The sequence below is a fragment of the Poecilia mexicana genome, unplaced genomic scaffold (assembly GCF_051168715.1).
Source record: "Poecilia mexicana isolate PSO_F unplaced genomic scaffold, ASM5116871v1 scaffold_18, whole genome shotgun sequence".
NCBI lineage: Eukaryota > Metazoa > Chordata > Actinopteri > Cyprinodontiformes > Poeciliidae > Poecilia > Poecilia mexicana.
In genome coordinates, this window is record NW_028263387.1 from 605,711 (window position 1) to 625,367 (window position 19,657).

General features: G+C 42.0%; 1 protein-coding gene across 1 annotated transcript in view; it reads right to left on the bottom strand.

Annotated features, from left to right (window-relative positions):
- The window catches only part of pde5ab (phosphodiesterase 5A, cGMP-specific, b), a 139,259-nt gene that overhangs the window by 14,721 nt on the left and 104,881 nt on the right, over positions 1-19,657 (bottom strand). The window contains exons 13-16 of the mRNA XM_088015949.1: positions 15,063-15,209; positions 10,525-10,650; positions 9,272-9,366; positions 9,092-9,179 (exon numbers count right to left, since the gene is read on the bottom strand). Of these exons, the coding sequence (XP_087872075.1) occupies positions 9,092-9,179; positions 9,272-9,366; positions 10,525-10,650; positions 15,063-15,209 (456 nt within the window). The remainder of the gene's footprint in view (positions 1-9,091; positions 9,180-9,271; positions 9,367-10,524; positions 10,651-15,062; positions 15,210-19,657) is intronic.

Here is a 19,657-nt window from a genome sequence, read left to right on the forward strand (position 1 = left end):
AATTTTGACTTTAACTCCTCAATTTCATAATTTCACACCATAAATTGAAATACAAAAGCTTTCTTATTGTGCATATGCTACAAATCCTTAGGTTTAAGTAACCCCTTCAGTTATAAATCCACCTTCTCTTTCATAAAACATGTTCTCTATGTGCACCTGTTTATTAGATGCCTTAAACATAATTTAAGCAATTTTAAATTTCACCAGCTCTTCAAATTGAAGAATTCTAGATTTTAAGGATAACGGGTTTGTGTGCTCATAATAACCAACATTATGGATGATTCTAATGGCTCATTTCTGTAGGATACTTAGTGGATGTAAAGAGCTTTTGGAATTAATCTCCACACTTCTGGACAATATGGCAAAATCAGAGCGTTATAAAAAATACAAAGTTATTTATTATTCAGAATATGTCTGGTTTTAGCCAGAAATGATATGCTTCTACATAGTTTATACTGTATATGTTTATTATTAGGTTTTTCAACTAATTTTGTCATCAATTATTACAGGGTATTGTGGTGATTTGAGTTTTCTGTGTTTATTTTTAGTTCCGTCTGTGCCGTCCTGTCCTGATTGTCCCCAAGGGTCTCCCGTTCCGTAATCCCCCCCCCATGTATTTAGGTACCTGTTGTCTCTGTCTCTTGTCGGATCCTTGTCGTTTGTTAGTCTCTACCCTGTCTTCAATGAGTTGTCATCACAGTAGAACTGTATAGTCCTGTTGTAGGAGCTATTTCTCCATTTTCAGTTATATCTTAGAATTTAAATTGTTTAATTTATTCTTATTTTTTGTTTATTTTCTAGTTGATTTATTATTAGAATTTTTGTTTAATTCGTTATTTAGAATAAGTTTTTTGGTTAGTAAGTCACTTAATTAGTTAATTTTCAGGTTGGGATGTGGGTATTTCACGGTATAAATATTATATTATGCACATGGGTGGTCACAAGGTTTTTTACCAGTTTACCAGTCATCAGTCGCCAGTCAGAGAACAGGTGCAGGAGTCAGAGCAGGAGAAGGAGAATCCTGTGAAGCCTGTAACCTTTTGCCTGAACTATGAAATAAAACAACCAAAGAACTGCATTTCGTCTTTTTGGGCTGTGTAAACCAGAATCCATGGTACATCAGGTGACTATTTGAGTTGGATTCACTTTTGTTTTGATCACTTTTGAGTTTGGAGTTTAGTGATTTTTGAATTTAAGTTTTGGGGACAAATAGTTACTACACCTGTGTTGGCTTAGCTTTCGTGTACAGTCGTCTCGTCGGTTGCTACCAGTGTTAGTGCTTGCCTACGCTCACTGTGCTGCCTGTATCTTGGACTGTTTCGAGCTGCATTTTCACCATTAAATTCATCATTCATCTTTCAACCTGGGTCCTTGGCGTCCTCTCTCACCATCACCCACAACTCATGACAGGTATACAAATTTATTATCGTATACCCTTTCTAGAGTCACACTCTCTAGTTGGATTCGAGTTTGTGCTTTTTTGTAACAGTTTCCAAAAACCATAATTTTAGTTTTGTTCAAATTTAGTGACAATTTATAGTTGCCAAACCATTTCTTTAATTTCCTGATTTCTGAAGTAACTATGGATAGAAGTTGTGAGCTTCCACTGGAGGCCTGGGGCCTCATGTATAAGAGAGTGTGCAGTTTTCTCACTAAAAATTGGTGTACAGACAAATTTAGAAAATTCGGATGTATAAAGCCATGCATGCACATATATAAAGCCTTTACACATCCCACTTTGCGGGAAATAGAGCGCAGCTGCTGGTCCACCCTGTCGCCACCCATAAATACATATGTAAATTAGTATTAATACCTGGAACCCTAATCCACCACGGGAAGCAACAACTATGGCAACGGTCCTTGTTGGTAGCAGTAAAAGTGTTGGGATCTGGAGCTGTTTCATCCACCAGAGGGCGCTGGAGGCTTTGTTCCATCTGAGGGCGTCTCCAGACCTACGCACCTGAAACCGTTCTGCCATCAGGAGCTGTATAACTAGAGGAGGCTGCCGACACTTCCCTGCCAGATTGTTAGCCAGTTATGGTACAGGCTCACTTCAGCTCAACTCTTCCTGTTTGCTTCCAGAATTCTGATCCACTTGTGTCTCTGACCTCTTACAGCTGATTGTCCTGTGACGTGCTGAAAATAGATCCTGCCCAGGACCCTTCCGGACCTACAGATCGGCAGCCTCGCTTCTGGCAGAACAGTTCAGGCTTCCAGACTTACCTGTCCGTCCTCCAACGCCGCCGCAGCCCGCAGTCCTCTGCGCCTCAAACAGACTCCGGATTTCCCAGGGTTCCCCCCCCAGTCCTTTCTCCTCCCGATCGGAGGTAAGCTCTCAGCCAGCGCCATCTCCAAATTTCCACGACTCCAAACTTACCGTCTGTTTCTTCCATAGCTGACCTGAGATCCAGTCCCAAACGCTCCCGGATTGTTTACCTGTTTTTTTCCCCTTTGTTGTAATAAATCTCTTAAATCATTCTCGGCCTCTGGAGTTGTTCTGCATGTGGGTTAGGAAGTTAGACCTCAACATGACAGAACAATCTGGCCAACAACTTAGCCCTGCAGAAACACTCCGGAGAACCTTGGAACAACAGCACACTCTCATTCAGAACCATGACGCCGCGTTGCGAGAGTTAAATAATCGTCAAGCGGAAACAAACCGCCGATTAGAGGAGATTGCAAGTTATTTGCAAGGATCTAGCTCACAGGCTTCTGCGGCCGCCCCAGCACCCGCTCCAGTTCCGGCTCCACAATCCACTTCTAGGTCTGAAGATTCAGTTCACTCTGCAGTTTCAGATTTCCGTCCGTCCCTGCCTGAAAGATTTTCAGGAGAAGTAAGCAAGTGTAGAGGATTTTTGTTTCAGTGTACCATAATCTTCAATCATTCCCCTCAGAGTTTCCTCCATGATGGAAGAAAGATTTCTTTCATTTTGTCACATCTATCAGGAAAAGCGCTAGAATGGGCCGAGGCTAGATTTCCCAACTCCGCAGATTACGGTTGCTCGTTTGATGACTTTTTGAAGGAGTTTAAGCAGGCATTTAACCAGGATACAGATAAAACATCGGATTCCCGAAGTCTGCTAGAACTGAAACAGGGCAGAAGATCGGTGGCTGAGTTTGCTATTGACTTCAGGATTAAGGCAGCAGCTTCAGGTTGGGGACAGACAGCTCTCAAGAGCGCATATTTCCATGCATTAAACGACTCGATAAAAGATGAGTTAGCGACTTTAGATGATCCTAAGACCCTGGAGGAACTGATAAGCCTCACCATCCAGTTGGATAATAGGCTACGCTCCAGAAATAGGGAAAGAACCAAGAGTTGCCTCCCGTTTGTGAGATCATGTTCTGACAAAACCAGTAATTCTGCTTTTCCATCTTCAGAACCAGCCGAAACGGAGCCGATGCAGATCGGGAGTACTCGGCTTTCCCCGGAAGAAAGATTAAGAAGGTTCAAAGAGAACCTCTGTCTGTACTGCGGTGAATCTGGACATTTCATTTCCACCTGCCCCTCCAAGGCAAAAGCCGTGGTCCGCCAGAGGAAATGAGGAGACTGGCGGACCATCTACAATCTGGAAATTCTCCTCGTCTTCTGCTACCAGCTACCCTGTTCACTGATAACCAATCATTGACATTTTCTGCCATGATAGATTCTGGTTGTGAGAGAAATTTAATCGATTCAAACTTAGTCCAGCAACTAGACATAGAAACCTATCCGTTAGCCACACCCCTCAGAGTTTCAGCGTTAGACGGCAAGGAACTACCTGACATTACACACCAAACTAAGCCGTTGGATTTCCTGGTTTCAGGTAACCATCGTGAAATGTTATCATTTTTTGTCTTCCCGGCTGCCAACTCACCTGTTGTCCTGGGCTTCGATTGGCTTCTTCTTCATAACCCCAGAATCAATTGGTCTAAGAGGCATATTGAATCCTGGTCTATTTCCTGTCACTCCACCTGTCTCCATTCTGCCGTCCCGACGGGTCAGTCACCGGCAAACCAGCAGGAGGCAGACCCACCCGATCTCTCTACTATCCCTCCAGACTACCATGACTTAGCCCCCGTGTTCAGTAAGGCTAGCGCTCTCTCTCTACCTCCGCATCGCCCATATGACTGTGCCATTGATCTCCTACCTGGAGCGCCTCTGCCCAACAGTCGGCTGTATAATATTTCCAAACCAGAAAGAGAAAGTATGGAGAAATACATAAATGAGTCACTGGCAGCAGGAATAATTCGCCACTCGTCTTCTCCGCTCGGGGCGGGGTTTTTCTTCGTGGGCAAAAAAGATGGTTCCCTTCGACCCTGTATAGATTACCGGGGGTTAAATCAGATCACCATCAAGAATAAGTACCCGTTACCTCTCCTAGCTTCAGCGTTTGAACCGGTTCAGGGAGCAACTGTCTTCACTAAATTAGATCTAAGAAACGCTTATCACCTTCTCAGGATCCGAGAGGGTGATGAGTGGAAAACCGCCTTTAAGACACCTCTGGGCCATTTCGAATATTTAGTGATGCCTTTCGGCCTGTCAAACGCACCTGCCTGTTTCCAAGCCTTAGTGAATGACGTTTTGAGAGATTTTTTGAACATCTTCGTTTTTGTCTATCTTGACGACATATTGATCTATTCCAGGACTCCAGCGGCTGCTGGAGAATAAATTGTTTGTAAAAGCTGAGAAGTGCGAATTTCACCGTCCATCAGTCACCTTCCTGGGATTTGTGCTCGAGGGCGGACAGGTAAGACCATCGGAGGAGAAGATCAAAGCTGTTCTAGACTGGCCTACTCCAGAGAATAGAAAACAACTTCAACGATTTCTGGGGTTTGCTAATTTCTATCGGAGGTTTATCAGGAACTATAGTCAGACGGCCCAACCCTTGACTGCTTTAACCTCAGTTAAGAGATCCTTCCACTGGTCCCCCGAAGCAGAAACGGCTTTTAAAAAGCTGAAGACTCTGTTTGCTAACGCTCCTATCCTCATTCAGCCGGACATCACGAAACAGTTCATCCTAGAGGTTGACGCTTCAGACTCTGGAGTCGGAGCTGTGCTTTCTCAGCGTTCCGAATCTGACCAAAAGACTCACCCCTGTGCCTTTTTCTCTCGTAGACTCTCCCCTGCTGAAAGGAACTGCGATGTTGGAGACAGAGAACTTCTCGCCATCAAATTAGCCTTGGAGGAATGGAGACATTGGCTGGAGGGCGCAGAGCATCCCATTTTGGTCTGGACAGACCATAAGAATCTTTTATACCTTCAATCCGCCAAAAGACATAATCCCCGTCAGTCCCGCTGGTCTCTTTTCTTTTCCCGTTTCAACCTGTCCATCACGTACCGACCTGGGTCCAAAAACATTAAACCAGACGCTCTGTCCCGACTCTACTCTACCGAAGAGTCCGATGAGACACCAGCCAATGTTCTGCCCCCCAGTTGTACAGTTGCGTCAGTTTTTGTGCTGCCTTGGAAGCTAAAGTCTGTCTATCTTCTGGTTGTCACCCTCAGTCGAACGGACAAACTGAGCGCATGAATCAAGAGCTCGAGTCTACACTCAGATGTCTCACCTCCACCAACCCCACTGACTGGAGCCAGTTTCTTCATTGGGTTGAGTATGCACACAACTCTCACGTCTCATCAGCTACCGGTCTTTCTCCTTTTGAGGTCTCCTTAGGGTACCAGCCTCCATTGTTTCCTGCGGATGAGAAAGAGATTGCCGTTACATCTGTCCAGCACCACATTCGCCGCTGTCGTTCCATTTGGCGGAACACTGTCACAGCACTAAATCGTTCTTCCGAACAGAACCGCCGTTTCGCTGATCGGAGGAGACGTCCTGCTCCTGACTACACACCTGGTCAACTGGTTTGGTTATCCTCCAGGAACATCCCACTAAAATCCATGACCAAAAAGTTATCTCCTCGTTTCATTGGTCCATACAAGATCGAGTCCATCATCAGTCCTACTGCTGTCCGGTTACTGTCTGCCTTCTTCCCTCCGTATCCACCCCACGTTCCACGTCTCGCAGATCAAGCCTGTCCTGACCAGCTCGCTGTGCCCTCCGTCCGAGCCCCCTCCACCCCCCCGGGAAATTGACGGGCATCCTGCTTACACCGTCCGCCGGATCGTGGACTCCCGTCGACAAGGCCGAGGTTGGCGGTACCTGGTCGACTGGGAGGGCCACGGTCTGGAGGATGGGATGTGGGTTCCTGGTTCTTTTATTTTAGATCCTTCTTTGATTTCTGATTATCGTTCCTCCCTGCCTTCCTCGGTTGGACCGCCAGGTGGCGGTCGTTGAGGGGGGGGTACTGTTGGGATCTGGAGCTGTTTCATCCACCAGAGGGCGCTGGAGGCTTTGTTCCATCTGAGGGCGTCTCCAGACCTACGCACCTGAAACCGTTCTGCCATCAGGAGCTGTATAACTAGAGGAGGCTGCTGACACTTCCCTGCCAGATTGTTAGCCAGTTATGGTACAGGCTCACTTCAGCTCAACTCTTCCTGTTTGCTTCCAGAATTCTGATCCACTTGTGTCTCTGACCTCTTACAGCTGATTGTCCTGTGACGTGCTGAAAATAGATCCTGCCCAGGACCCTTCCGGACCTACAGATCGGCAGCCTCGCTTCTGGCAGAACAGTTCAGGCTTCCAAACTTACCTGTCCGTCCTCCAACGCCGCCGCAGCCCGCAGTCCTCTGCGCCTCAAACAGACTCCGGATTTCCCAGGGTTCCCCCCCCCCAGTCCTTTCTCCTCCCGATCGGAGGTAAGCTCTCAGCCAGCGCCATCTCCAAATTTCCACGACTCCAAACTTACCGTCTGTTTCTTCCATAGCTGACCTGAGATCCAGTCCCAAACGCTCCCGGATTGTTTACCTGTTTTTTCCCCTTTGTTGTAATAAATCTCTTAAATCATTCTCGGCCTCTGGAGTTGTTCTGCATGTGGGTTAGGAAGTTAGACCTCAACATGACAAAAAGTATTTATAATAATAATTATATATTTTATTTAAAAGGTGCTTTAAAAAAAGGTGCTTTTACTTAAAAAACACATCTTTTTAAAATAAAAGCTTTTAAATAAAATAAAAAGAAAAATTAAGGTAATCTCACAAAAAAATAAAAATAATAAATTTTAAAGAAAAAAAGGATGACTATCTCGATCTGTCAGCAGCTCCAGCTGCACCGGTAACACACAACCACACAACTCCTTCTTTATAGCTGGAGCTTTGTGGAGAGCTCAAGAACGATCAGTCCGGGCAATCTCAACGCTAATAAAACATCATCAACATTTCCCAGCAGATCAATATGGCTTCTGATCAAACGCTCTCTCCCAATTCTTCTATTGGCAATGTTCTCCAAAACATTCAATATTTATGCAGCACAACTTTGCGCAGCTGATCAAGGTGTGATTGTCTACACACCTTGATCAGCTTAAGAATATTAAAACCTGACATCCATCCATCCATCCATCCACCCATCCATCTATCTTCTTCCGCTTATCCAGAGTTGGGGTGCAGGGATAGCAGCCTAGGTAGAGAGGCCAGACTTCCCTCTCCCCAGCCACTTGGGCCTTTTCCTATGGGGGAATCCCAAGGCGTTCCCAGGCCAACAGAGAAACATAGTCCCTCCGGCGTGTCCATCTTCCTCTGGGTCCTCACCACAGAGTGGTCCAGGAGGCATTCTGAGCAAATGCCCAAGCCACCTAAACTGGCTCCTCTCAGCTCTACTCTGAGTCCCTCCAAGATGACCAATGACCCAGATGACTTCTCACCCTATCTCTAAGGGAGAGCCCAGACACCCTACAGAGAAAACTCATTTCAGCTGCTTGTATCCATGACCTTGTTCATTCAATCATGACCCAAAGCTCATGACCATAGATTAGGTTAGAAATGTAGATCGACCAGTAAATTGAGAGCTATCCTTTTTGACTCAGCTCTCTCTTCACCATAACAGACCCATACACTGGCAGGGTGAAGTGTTTGTTTTTTAAATTCCATACTAGATTCGTTGTGTTGATGCTTCACCCCCGAGGTAATTTTCTGCCCCAACATGCAAACGCCCCCACCCACTCTCAGACCAGTAAAGTTCCACACAACAGGATTTGTTGCTGTGTGCTTGTGCAGTGTGAAGGAAAGAGGAGATAGCTGCACACGCAGGCTATGAAGTGAGATAAAGGTGATCGTTTTGGTGATCAGCAACAAGTGACTGAGATCGGCGATCACCCATCATACACTTTTTCACGGAAATGGGACGATTATGATCGGTGGCCGATTGGCACACCTCTGTTGTAAATGTAATTGGAATTTATCATGATAACAATACATGAAAATTCTTATAAGAAATTTATTACAATAAATAATAAATGACAAGATTAATGCCTACCTAGAAGGTATGTCTCATCTTGGCAGAAAAAATAAAGATTAACGTTTGCTGAAAGTTTGAATTTCATTTTACCCCTTCAACACTGTTAGCAGTTGTTTATTTGGATGTAAATGATGTGGTGAATTTTTTGAATTGTTGGAACTCAATCTGGTGTTATCTTTGTTTTCTCCTGGTTAGTAAATGTATTTGGGGTAGACATTTTTCATCTTTACCATTTACAATCAACCTTGATTTAGATCTAGCTGACTCTAATTTTTTTTGACTAAATGCACATTATGACACAGTCAATAGTAAATATGAAATCCCCACTTCCTCATCCATATAAGACCAGTGAGCAAGTAAGAACACCACTCATACCTTATGATACACATGCTCACACAAACACACCCAGTTTAATTCAGTTTCAATACAGTTTACTTATAGTCGCCAATTCACAATGCAGCTCATCTCAAGGCACTTTACAAAAAACGTCCCAGTACACAAATCCCATTGCTGCACATTCACCTGTCACATTATGAATTTGGTATTAATTAGGCATTTCTCAATCTAAACCAGAACTATTCTCAAGCTTACTCTGTGCCACAAACAGAGTTGCTCTTTGAAAGTCATGGCCTTTTCCTGTGATTGTAATTTATGTACAATTATATAAATGTGAGCAGATTTTAATATTTCTTAAACTTAGTCATGCTATAAAAATAATATGTTGGACTGAATATTTTGTGTGTTTATGTCTGTATACGTACAGGGCTATTGAGGATCATGAGGCACTGGTCAAAGTGGTGATGCTCCATGGTAGAGTGACAGTACAGCTGGGCCAATGGGTGATCACTCCTGCACAATGGTGACATAGCAGTCACCTGCACTGTAAATCCACTGATTACATGTATAGCCTCCATCTCACCCTTTCTGACTTCCTACTGTACCTCTGTATGTAGGAGTTGTTGACTCCCCTGTGGTCCAAGTCATGGCAGAGAGTTGCAATCATCAGGGCCAAGATCTCCATATCATTCAGGTTATTCTGTCCAAAAGGGAATGGAATTACTTCCTTAGAACTGCTGCCACTGATTATGTTCATTACAGAAAAATGAGTGACAAACCAGTCAATACCTAAAGAAATACTGTAAATTATTAGAAGAGCAAATGCTACAAGACAGTCTGACTCTTTGAAGTGAAAACTAAATAAACAAAGAATGACTCAATATTTTTGCATACTACTCTATATAAGCTGTGAACACCATGGCAAGATTTTATGTGGTTATGTTTTTAGTTGTGCTACAAGGTGTTAGCCTACCAGCAAAGCTATTCAAGGCAACATAGTATCTCAACATGTAGCAGCAGCACAGACATCCTCAATGCTCATGTCAGTATCCACAGGATGGCCTTTCTAAAAAAGTTCCATCAATGATCAGCTCTGGAAAGCTGAAAGCCAAGAATAACCCTTTGCACCAATCTGATGGTGAAAAAGAACAGATTAAAAACTATAAATATCTTTGGCGTTGAGCTAAAATGTCTATTTATTTAACACTTTGCAGCAAAAAAGGTTTTTGAATCAAAAATGTTTATCTTGTCAACATAGGGATTTTTTTTATTAAAATATGATTAATTTAGATTAATTATAGACCCTGCAATTAACTCAGTTAAAAATATGAATGGAGTGAAGCAACTAATAAAATGATTTTTATTCTACAAAGGAGTTTGTAGTCTTCTCTCAAACACTGACAAAGCAATGGAATGTAGTCATTTTTAATCTTATAGATTTAATCTATGGAATAAGTTTTTTTAAAAGTTTTTAAGTTATTCTTTTATTAAAAATGGCATGTCAAATGTTATTTATACAAGTCGTTGAGGCCAGAAGGTCTCCTCACCATCACTTCAATTTTTAGCTCCCTCCACAGATCAACACTTCAAAACATTAATATAACTTCTACTCCCAGGAAATATGCCAGTCAAATAAAAACAAAATCTTGATGTGAATAATTTTAGCTGTATATTTAACCCTGTATGTAAAATACAGGGCTAAATACTTGTGTCTTATTACATATGTAAGAGACAAGTAAACCCAGTTCTCATTATTAAATATTGTTCAGAATGGATATTGTAGCTTTATACAACCTTATAGAAAATGGCCCTGCTGAGTGTATGGAAGCTCTGGCATAATTGAAAAATCAGGACCTACCTGTAAGCGTCCTGACTTTAGCAGAGCAAACATGCACTGTGCTGTGTTCAGTGCATGTCTCCAGTTGTGATAGGCCACGCTCTTCCTGTAGTTCTTCCTGACACTCAGAACCCACTGGCACAAGGCCTGTAGAGGATAAAAGAAGTGGTAAAAGTTTGACAACCACAAAAAACAGAGGTCCTGCTGGAGATGACACAAACTTTAATCCATAGTTTACTAAATCAAAATCATATTTCTAATGTTGCAAAGCTTTGTGTAATGCAATTTGCACATGAACATTAGTTTAAAAGTTCAGAAAACAGCATTTTAATTCATTGCAATGTTGAGCTTTAGATTTATTTTATGTTCACAACAGAAAAAGGGTGTCAGTCGAGGCTGCACATTATTGCCAATATTTATCTTGTTTTTTGCTTTCTTGTAAGTTGTTGCCATAAAAGTTTGAGTCCTAGGTCAGTGCCTGGGTGGTCTATATCCAGAGCACGTTGTTTGTAGAAATCTTTGATCTTAGTTCATTTTTGAAGATAGAGAGCTGAAGCTAACATGTGCGTTAGAGGAGCCAAGACACTAGCTGTTTCTGGAAATGTTTTTCATGCATATTTTGGAATATTAGACTAGAAAAGGTCAATGGAAATAACTTCCTCAATTTCACAAAAACATTTTTACACTCGCTTGGTTTTTGGCTTTTGGTGGTTTTTGGCTTTAAATCGCTAGAGGAAAGATGAAACAATCGAAAAAGGAACTTTTTTGTCATCTGCAGAAAAAGTTCCTACATAGAAAACTTTCCAATCCACTGGTGGGTCTGTGCCTTATCGGGGAACAAAACTCCAAACTTGCAGCACAGAGGTGCAGACTCTCCATTTTGCTGAAATATGTGGTCCATGCAAACTATTGCAAACTACATTTTATCTACATCTATGAAAGGACTGTCAACGTCTGGCAAAATTGTTTAGCCTGGTTGATTTGCTCCAAACTCGTAGAAATGCACCAAATTTTTATTTTTTTATTCTTTTTTGCAACACTTTAAGTGTTCATTCAAGATTAGCATGACAGTTGGATCGGAACAAAGCTAATGATAAGATGGTGATGATGATGATGATGATGATGATGATGATGAAGGTGGTGACCATCATCACCACCTTGGGAGCACCTTATGTCATGTTCTGTGCTCCTAAATCTTAAAGTATTTTAAGCAACAAATGCTACAGAAAGCTTGTGATAATCTGAGGTTGTTCAGTGTCTTTGGCAAAATTCATTGCCCATTTCGAGGCTGAATCACCAGCAGAGCAGCATCCCTCCACTGCCAGACCATCACTGTACAGGAAGTATGGAGAAATCTGAGGCCAGCGAACCTCCAGAAAGCTGCTGGACCTGACGTTGTGACAGGGAGAGTGCTGAGGGACTGTGCAGATCAGCTGCTGGGGTTTTTACCAGCATCTTTAATCAGTTCCTCACCCAGTGCTCCATCCCACCCACAATGCTTAAAGTCTTTCATCATCCCTCTGCCAAACAAGAACATTAGTAGTCTCAATGACTACCGGCCAGTGGCACTAAGGGCCATCCTCATGAAGTGCTTTGAGAAACCTCACTCTACCCACAGAACCAACTGGTCTACAGAGGACCCAATCGCTACCGCTCTGCACTCCACATTGACAAACATGGAACAGCAAAGGAGCTATGTGAAGCTGCTCTTCCTGGACTTCAGCTCATCTTTTAACACCCTCATTCGGAGCAGACTGGTGAGGAACCTTGGGGATGTGAGTCACTCCACAACAGCTGGGTCATGAACTTCCTGAGAGTGCGACCCACCTGTCCTCAGCACTGAGCACCAGAACCAGTTCTCCACAAGGATGTGTTCTAAGCCCCTTACTCTATTTTCTCTACACCCATGACTGCAGAGATGAAGCAGCTCCAGAGAGTCATAAACCACCCAGAGACTGATTGGCTGCCCTCTTCTGTCTCTGGAGGAGGCGTTCCAGAGCAATAAAGTCAAAAACAGATGCACTGATAAACAGTTTCTACCCAAGAGCTGTTGCTGCCCTGACCACAGCTAATTCATCTAAAATATGATCATCATTTATTTATTTATTTGAATCACCTTAGAGAGTTGCTAGTTTTTGCATTTTGTTGTGCTTTCTTTCTTGCACAAAATATGAGAGCATAACACACCTGATACAGAGTAAATGTTACACAGTGGAAATTTTTATTTTTGCATTTGATTTTAGTAGTGTTTTGCTTCAAAGACACTCTGGTTGTCTAATAAGGAGTAATTGACTGATCATGCAGGTGTCTGTAAAGACTAATTGATGCCAGATAAAAGGATGCACTCCAGGACAAGGAGTGAGAACCCACATGTTAGGTGCAAGAGTCATGGGAGGTGGACAGACGGCCAGCACTGATGACCAGGGCAGCGGGGAGCATCTTCCTGGAGAGGGCATGTCATACCTGAGGAGTGGAGCGGTTCCAGAGTGGCACAGAATCAGCTGTGTGTGGGCCTGAGGAGTACGCTGCAGGCAGATCACTACGGTCGCAAGCAGCACAGCAAGTGGGGCTCAATCAATGGCACCAGATATCAAATGTGGCCCTTCACCCGGTGACTTTTACAGACAATTGTTGGACTATGGCAAACACCTAGAAAAGAGCTGTTTTATTGAGCCTACCTTTGAGGCGATTTTGTAACAAATGACTTTCAATTTGATGTTTGTTCCTTGGATTTTTGAGTTGCTCGCTCCCCCTTGTGTCTAAGACTGGGGCTTTATGACACTGGTCATAAAGTAAAGCGTCACTGAAAGCAAGTAGGATTTTACACAGTGCTAAGCAGGACAAACAGTGCTAACCAAACTGTTATTGTTTGGAGGACTCAGACAAACAGTCTGAGTCTTCACTCAGTCTGTTTGTGCAGTCTGAGTGGAGACTCAACCCTCTTGCCATAAATTGGTGTTTCCTGCTGCTCTATGTGCTCATCAGGAACAGTATGCAGAAATAATTCAAGCAAGGCACCACAAGAACTCTACAGCATTATTCAGCTAATCAAATTCTGGCTTATTTTTTCCATAGTAATCATAAAATGATCATAGATTAGAATGAATGACTGCAGTAATGAATCTTCTGGAATACTAATAATGTACTATTATTAGTACAGTAAATCTCACCCAGTGTGCTTCCTGGGTGAGAAGCTGTGGGGTGGTCAGAGTGTCAGCTCTCCGTGTTAATGTCAAACTGACTGTCTTCTCATTTTCTACAATCAAAGTTGTTTTTGTGAGGTCACCCTCCGCAGATATTAACAAAATGTATCTCCGCCCTTTTGCACTCACTGTACACATTTGCACCCATAAAAAATACCATTGTGAAGAATGTGTGGACTATCTTACCTCAGAGGGGATTTAATTATTTGTTTTACATATTTTAGTTTTGTCTTTCTTTTGTCATTACTTCATCTTTATTATTGTATTGTATTCATTGTTAAAACATTTGACAGTATTATTGTTATCTGCTCTTTTGTCAACTTATAAAGTGGAACACATATAGCTGTAAAAGACAGATGAATGCAACTATAGAAAAGAGTCACTATTTGTTAAAACTAAGTAAAATGTGTTTACTCACCATCATGCACTACAAGAAGTTAATAGTTTTTGCCATTAATAAAATAGGGAACCTGTTTACATAGATCAATAAACGGTATACACAATACACAACTAGCTAGCAAGAGTACATCAGAACCTAGTTAATTCAAACAAACCTGACTGCTTCAAGACAGAGAAAGCATAGAGGAAGTGACTCAAACATTTGCCTGACAGAAAAGTCCCACAACAAAAGACTACATAGAAAACAAGATGAAATAGTAGTGCCACAAAATTTAAGACCTGTGATTAACATATTCAAGGCCAGCTTGCCTTTCTTTACAAAATGAATTGAAAGACATTGCAAGGAGTTACTTTTAGACAAGTGAAGTTAAGATTTTAAGAACACACACCCATACACCACATACAAACACATATACACATTTTTTCTGTCTGTCTGAAGTTAAATCAGACCAAACTTAGTTTGAATTACCAAAATATTTTTTTTTACTAAAAGCCGCTCAAATATTTTTTGGCAACTTTCTTATATATTTCTTTTATACATAAAGAAGTGGAAATTAACTATGTCTTATCTATCAGTTGTCCCCTGAATAAGTGTGCTAAGACTTGTATGAATGTGTAGTGGAGTAAATTTCACTTGGTTACTGTTAAGTACTGGAAGTCTGCATTACCTGCTTTCTGCTTCAAAAAAACATATACATAAATAAATACAATTATTGCATTTTAATTGATTGGGATTAGCCAGAATGAGGGACTCACACAACTGCATGCATATTTATATTTCAAGCTTACAAAGTTAGGCATAGCAATTGTGATTAATTACAGTGCCAGAGTGAGTAATTTGATTAAAAATGTAAATCTATTGACAGCACTTATAATTAAAGAAATCCAAGGTATATAGGAAATGAAGAGAAGGATAAGGAAATATATTAACTATACAGAATATAGGCAAGTTCTTACCGTGTACTTCATCTGGAAGTTCTGGATCAGTTTGAGGTCAATAAACATGCGGATAGTAGCCAGGGTGGTTTCAGTGTCTGACAAGTCGAAATCACTGAAACTGAAGTCCAGCAGATGCAACGACTGTGCCGAAGGAACTGTGGTCACCTGCAAACACCAACACACACCCATGAGTTGGAAAAGACTGCAGAAGTGAACCTTATGCAGTACTCAGTTGTAGATCATAATTTTGCTTGTTTTTGATGCCATGAGAACCTCAATAAGGTCTTTATGAAAGTTTCTTGTCTTGCATTGTCACAAACGGCATGTAGTGGCCTCAGAAAATCAGGCATGTGTCTGATCAGATGATTCAGTCTCTTTGTAGCACCAGAGGGAGGCCCCTCATCAGGCTGTGCTGTTATTACAATCACTTCACACTAAGAAGAGAAGGACAGAGCTGGACCTTAGCTGATCCTGTGATCCCATTGTTTGAGCTAATGTAGTAGAGATCTGGTTGGCCCATATATTCCCAACAGAACCTTTCCCTCTCAGACTACAGGTTTACTGTTGGTTGCTAGTAGGGCTGCACCGATCGCAGTTTTCTGGCCGATTACTGATCTTTTAAAAAGCCTTATCTGCCGATTCCGACTTTGGCCAATACCAATTTTTTTTTTGTCTGAAATGTTGCTTACTATAACAAGGAAGTTGCTGAGTTGGCAACAGTGGGGTAACTATTGTTAACTGTAAATATGCAGATATCCCATGGTGGGTCGGTCTGTCAGTCAAACCTTTCTCATGGGAGAGCAAAAGAGGACAGTGAATGATTCTTAGGCCTTTGTTGAGGTAGATAAGATCAGTGGATAAGCTTGGCTGGTAACACTTTGACAGGGTGTGAATAAGACTGACATGACAATGTCATAAACATGACATAACACTTGTCATGAACATGAGTAAGTCTTCATGAATATTTATGAATGTTGTCATAAAGTGTCATTCAGTAAATCATGATACTTTTAATACAAACTTGACATTATTCAAAATGTGACTTTTTTAATATGTCATAATTCAAAAATTATGACAACTTGACATTAATCTAGAAAAAAATTTCTTTGTTAGGGATGTTCCGATCAGGATTTTTGCTGCCAATTCCAATACCGATCACCCATGAGGCCAATCTCCGATCTATGCCGATCACCTTGACTGGCTGTTAATTTTTCACATTAGGTATAAATGATAATATGTGATCTTCCGAAATGGAAAAATGATCTGGCAATAAATTCACATAATTTAAGACATATAACATGCAAAACACTCGCAGGCACAATAGAGCAGCTACTCAGTCAAAAGGACAACTGAAAAACCTGCAATCAGTAAAACAATATTTAACAGTAAGACTCTCAAAAGCCTAATTTATATATAAATCAAATAAATCTCATAACACTGCATATATCAAATAATGTCAAGTAAAAAAGGAAACATTCATTCAATGTTAAACACCAGTTGCATCAAAATAAACAATCCTGAGTTACTAAATCAAAACTTCCTGAGAACATGACTGTTTTGTTCTGGTTCTGATTGGTTGTTTCTGACTGGGCTGAGTAATTCTGCAGAGCACAGGAGGAGGCAGAAGAGATCTTTGCAGAGATTATCCGTCTTATGTTAAGACATAGCAAACGTTTTAATACATATGCAAAATATTTTGTCTGTTTAACTTGGATGCTGCAGTGTTAAGCAAACATTCTGTGTGAGAGTTAAATGTCAGATTTGTTGTGTTGATGCATTTTGATGTGCTTCAACCCCGGGTTTTCCCCCGCAACACTCAAATATCCCCATTCACTCTTAGAGCATTAAAGTTCCACATGGCATCGCTTAGGATTTGTTGCTGCGCACTTGCATAATGTGAAAGAAAGACGAGATGAGCTGCACACGCAGGCTGCGAAGTCAGTTTTGGTGAGACCGTGATCGGTGATCACCGATCATACACGTTTTCATGGAAATCTACTGATTTTGATCGGTGGCTGATCGATCAGCACACCTAGTCTTTGTTATGACAACATACCTAGTCAAAATTGTCTTCATTAAGATAACTTGACATTAACCAAGAATCATCATGTCATAAGTATGTCATAATAGTAGTCATGTCATTAAGTGTTATTACACTGTCAAAAGCTCAATATTTTCCCCTACCTGAAATAAAGTGGAACAAATAGGACCAACAATAAAGATTTCATTAAGCTTTATTACACTGTCAAATGATTTAATAACAGTTAAATCCTCTTACAACAGGGAAAGTGGAACAAGTAGCACCAGTTATGAAGATGTTATTAAGTGTTATTACAGTGTCATTAATATTATCTCTTACCTCAAGTAAAGTGAAACAAATAGCACCAGTTACAAAGATGTCATTAAGCGTTATTACACTGTCAAATGCTATATTTACAGAGTCATTACTATTAACTCTTACCTTAAGTAAAGTGAAACAAATAGCAACAGTTATGTCAGGAGGCTGGATTTTGGGTTCTGTGTGGGTTTTGCCTTCCTCAGTGTCCTCCAGAGGGAGCAAATGAGCCGCTGTGGAGGATGCACCTGCTATGCATCTTGCACACCTGCAATTCATCTGGGCTCATCAGTCAGAGGATAAGAGGAGTTGTTGCCAGTGCCTTGACGCCTGTTAGCTTTTATGGTTTCTTCTGAAGAAGTTCCTCCGGATCACATATCACGGCTGGCAACATCCAACTTCTCTTCCTCATACCTGCGAACCTGTCTTCCACCACCAGGCGGTTGTCCCTTTGGACAGTATCAGGATCTCCCCGACACCAAGACGCTTCCCCACACGTGCCGTCTCCCCCCACAGATTCTTTCTCCGCGCCACCAGTAAGAATCACTTTTTGCTTCTACACATTTTTACCCTGTCATCTCCTGCCACTCACCGCTGTCCACTGTTCCAGTTCCGTCCCCAACTCCTGGCTCCCCGATTTCCCAGACTGAAGACTCACATTCATAGTCATCTTTGTACAATAAACTTTATTTTCTATTACTTGCCTCCTGAGTGTTCTGCATGTGGGCAAATAAACTACCCAAAACCATGACAGAACACTCGGGCCAGACAGATCCCACTGACACACTCGGGAGCGCGCTCTCCAAACAGAATGCGCTCATTCAATCCCATGACGCCATCCTGAGATCTCTCTGTGAACAACAAGAAAACACAAATTAACAGTTGAATCATTTAGCAAGACTTTTACAGAATCTGCAACCATCTCCGGAATCAGCCTTGGGAGCATTGGGAATCATCCCCAATGCTCCCTCCGTTACTCAGTTGGCTTCCAAGCCTTCCGCCTCTTTCCGTGACATCAGCTCACCTATACCGGATAAGTATGCAGGTGACGTTGGGTGCTGCTGGGGGTTTCTATTACAGTGCTCATTAGTTTTTAACCGAACACATCAAAGTTTTCCCCATGATGATGCTAAGATATCATATATCATAGGCCTTCTCACTGGGAAGGCTGTAGAATGGGCTGAAGCCCATTTCCAGGACCACTCTTGTTTTGGCTGTTCATTTGAAGACTTTTTACTGGAATTCAAACAAACGTTTAGTCAACATTTAGAAACCCATGGACATTAAAACAGGGACAGCATTCTGCAGCAGAATTTGCTGTGGAATTTATAATTAAGGCTGCAGCCTCTGGCTGGAATTCACCAGATTTATAGAGTGTTTTCTTTCATGCCTTCAATGACTCTTAAAGACAAGTTGGCACCTTTAAACAAACCCAGTATTCTAAATGAACTCATTTCTTTGGCCAACCGTTTGGATAATCGATTAAGAGACCGTAATAGAGATCGATCCAAGCGCTTTTCATCCAAACCTACTTCATCACCGCTTCCTGTAAATTGCTGCCGTTTCACACAGTGATCTCGAACTCATGCAAATAGGCAGAACCAGATTGACCCCGGAGGAACGATTACAGCGCATCCAAGCCAATCAATGCATTTATTGCGGTTCTCCCGGTCACTATATTGCGGCTTGCCCAATACGGCCAAAAGAGAGGGTCCGTCAGTAGACAAAGGAAAACTGGCGGACTGTCTCAGGAGAAATCCATGCCCCAGTTTTCTGCTTTCAGCTCCGCTTTGTTTTAATTCTGAATCGATCAATTTGTCTGCTCTCATTGACTCTGGTTGTGAATGAAACCTAATTGATTCATCTTTCGTAATCTAGTCTAACATTGAAACCATTCCATTACCTTCTCCTCTTTATGTCTCAGCTCTTGATGGGAGAGGCTTGCCTCTGATTACACACAAAGCCAAACCTCTTCAACTCATCTTGTCAGGTAACCATCATGAAGGCATATCATTCTTTGTCTTCCCCATCTCTCATTCATCCATAGTATTAGGTTTTGAGTGGTTACAGATGCACAATCCACCTCTCAACTGGTCAGACTTGAGCATAGAATTTTGGTCTCTCAACTGCCACGCTTCCTGCCTCCGGTCCGCTGTTCCTCCAGGTTCCAGCCTGACAGATCCTGATGGGGCTGACCCTATGACTCCCCTACCCTGCTGAATATCACGATCTGGGAGTGGTTTTCAGTAAAAATAAAGCACCCTCTCTCCCACCTCAT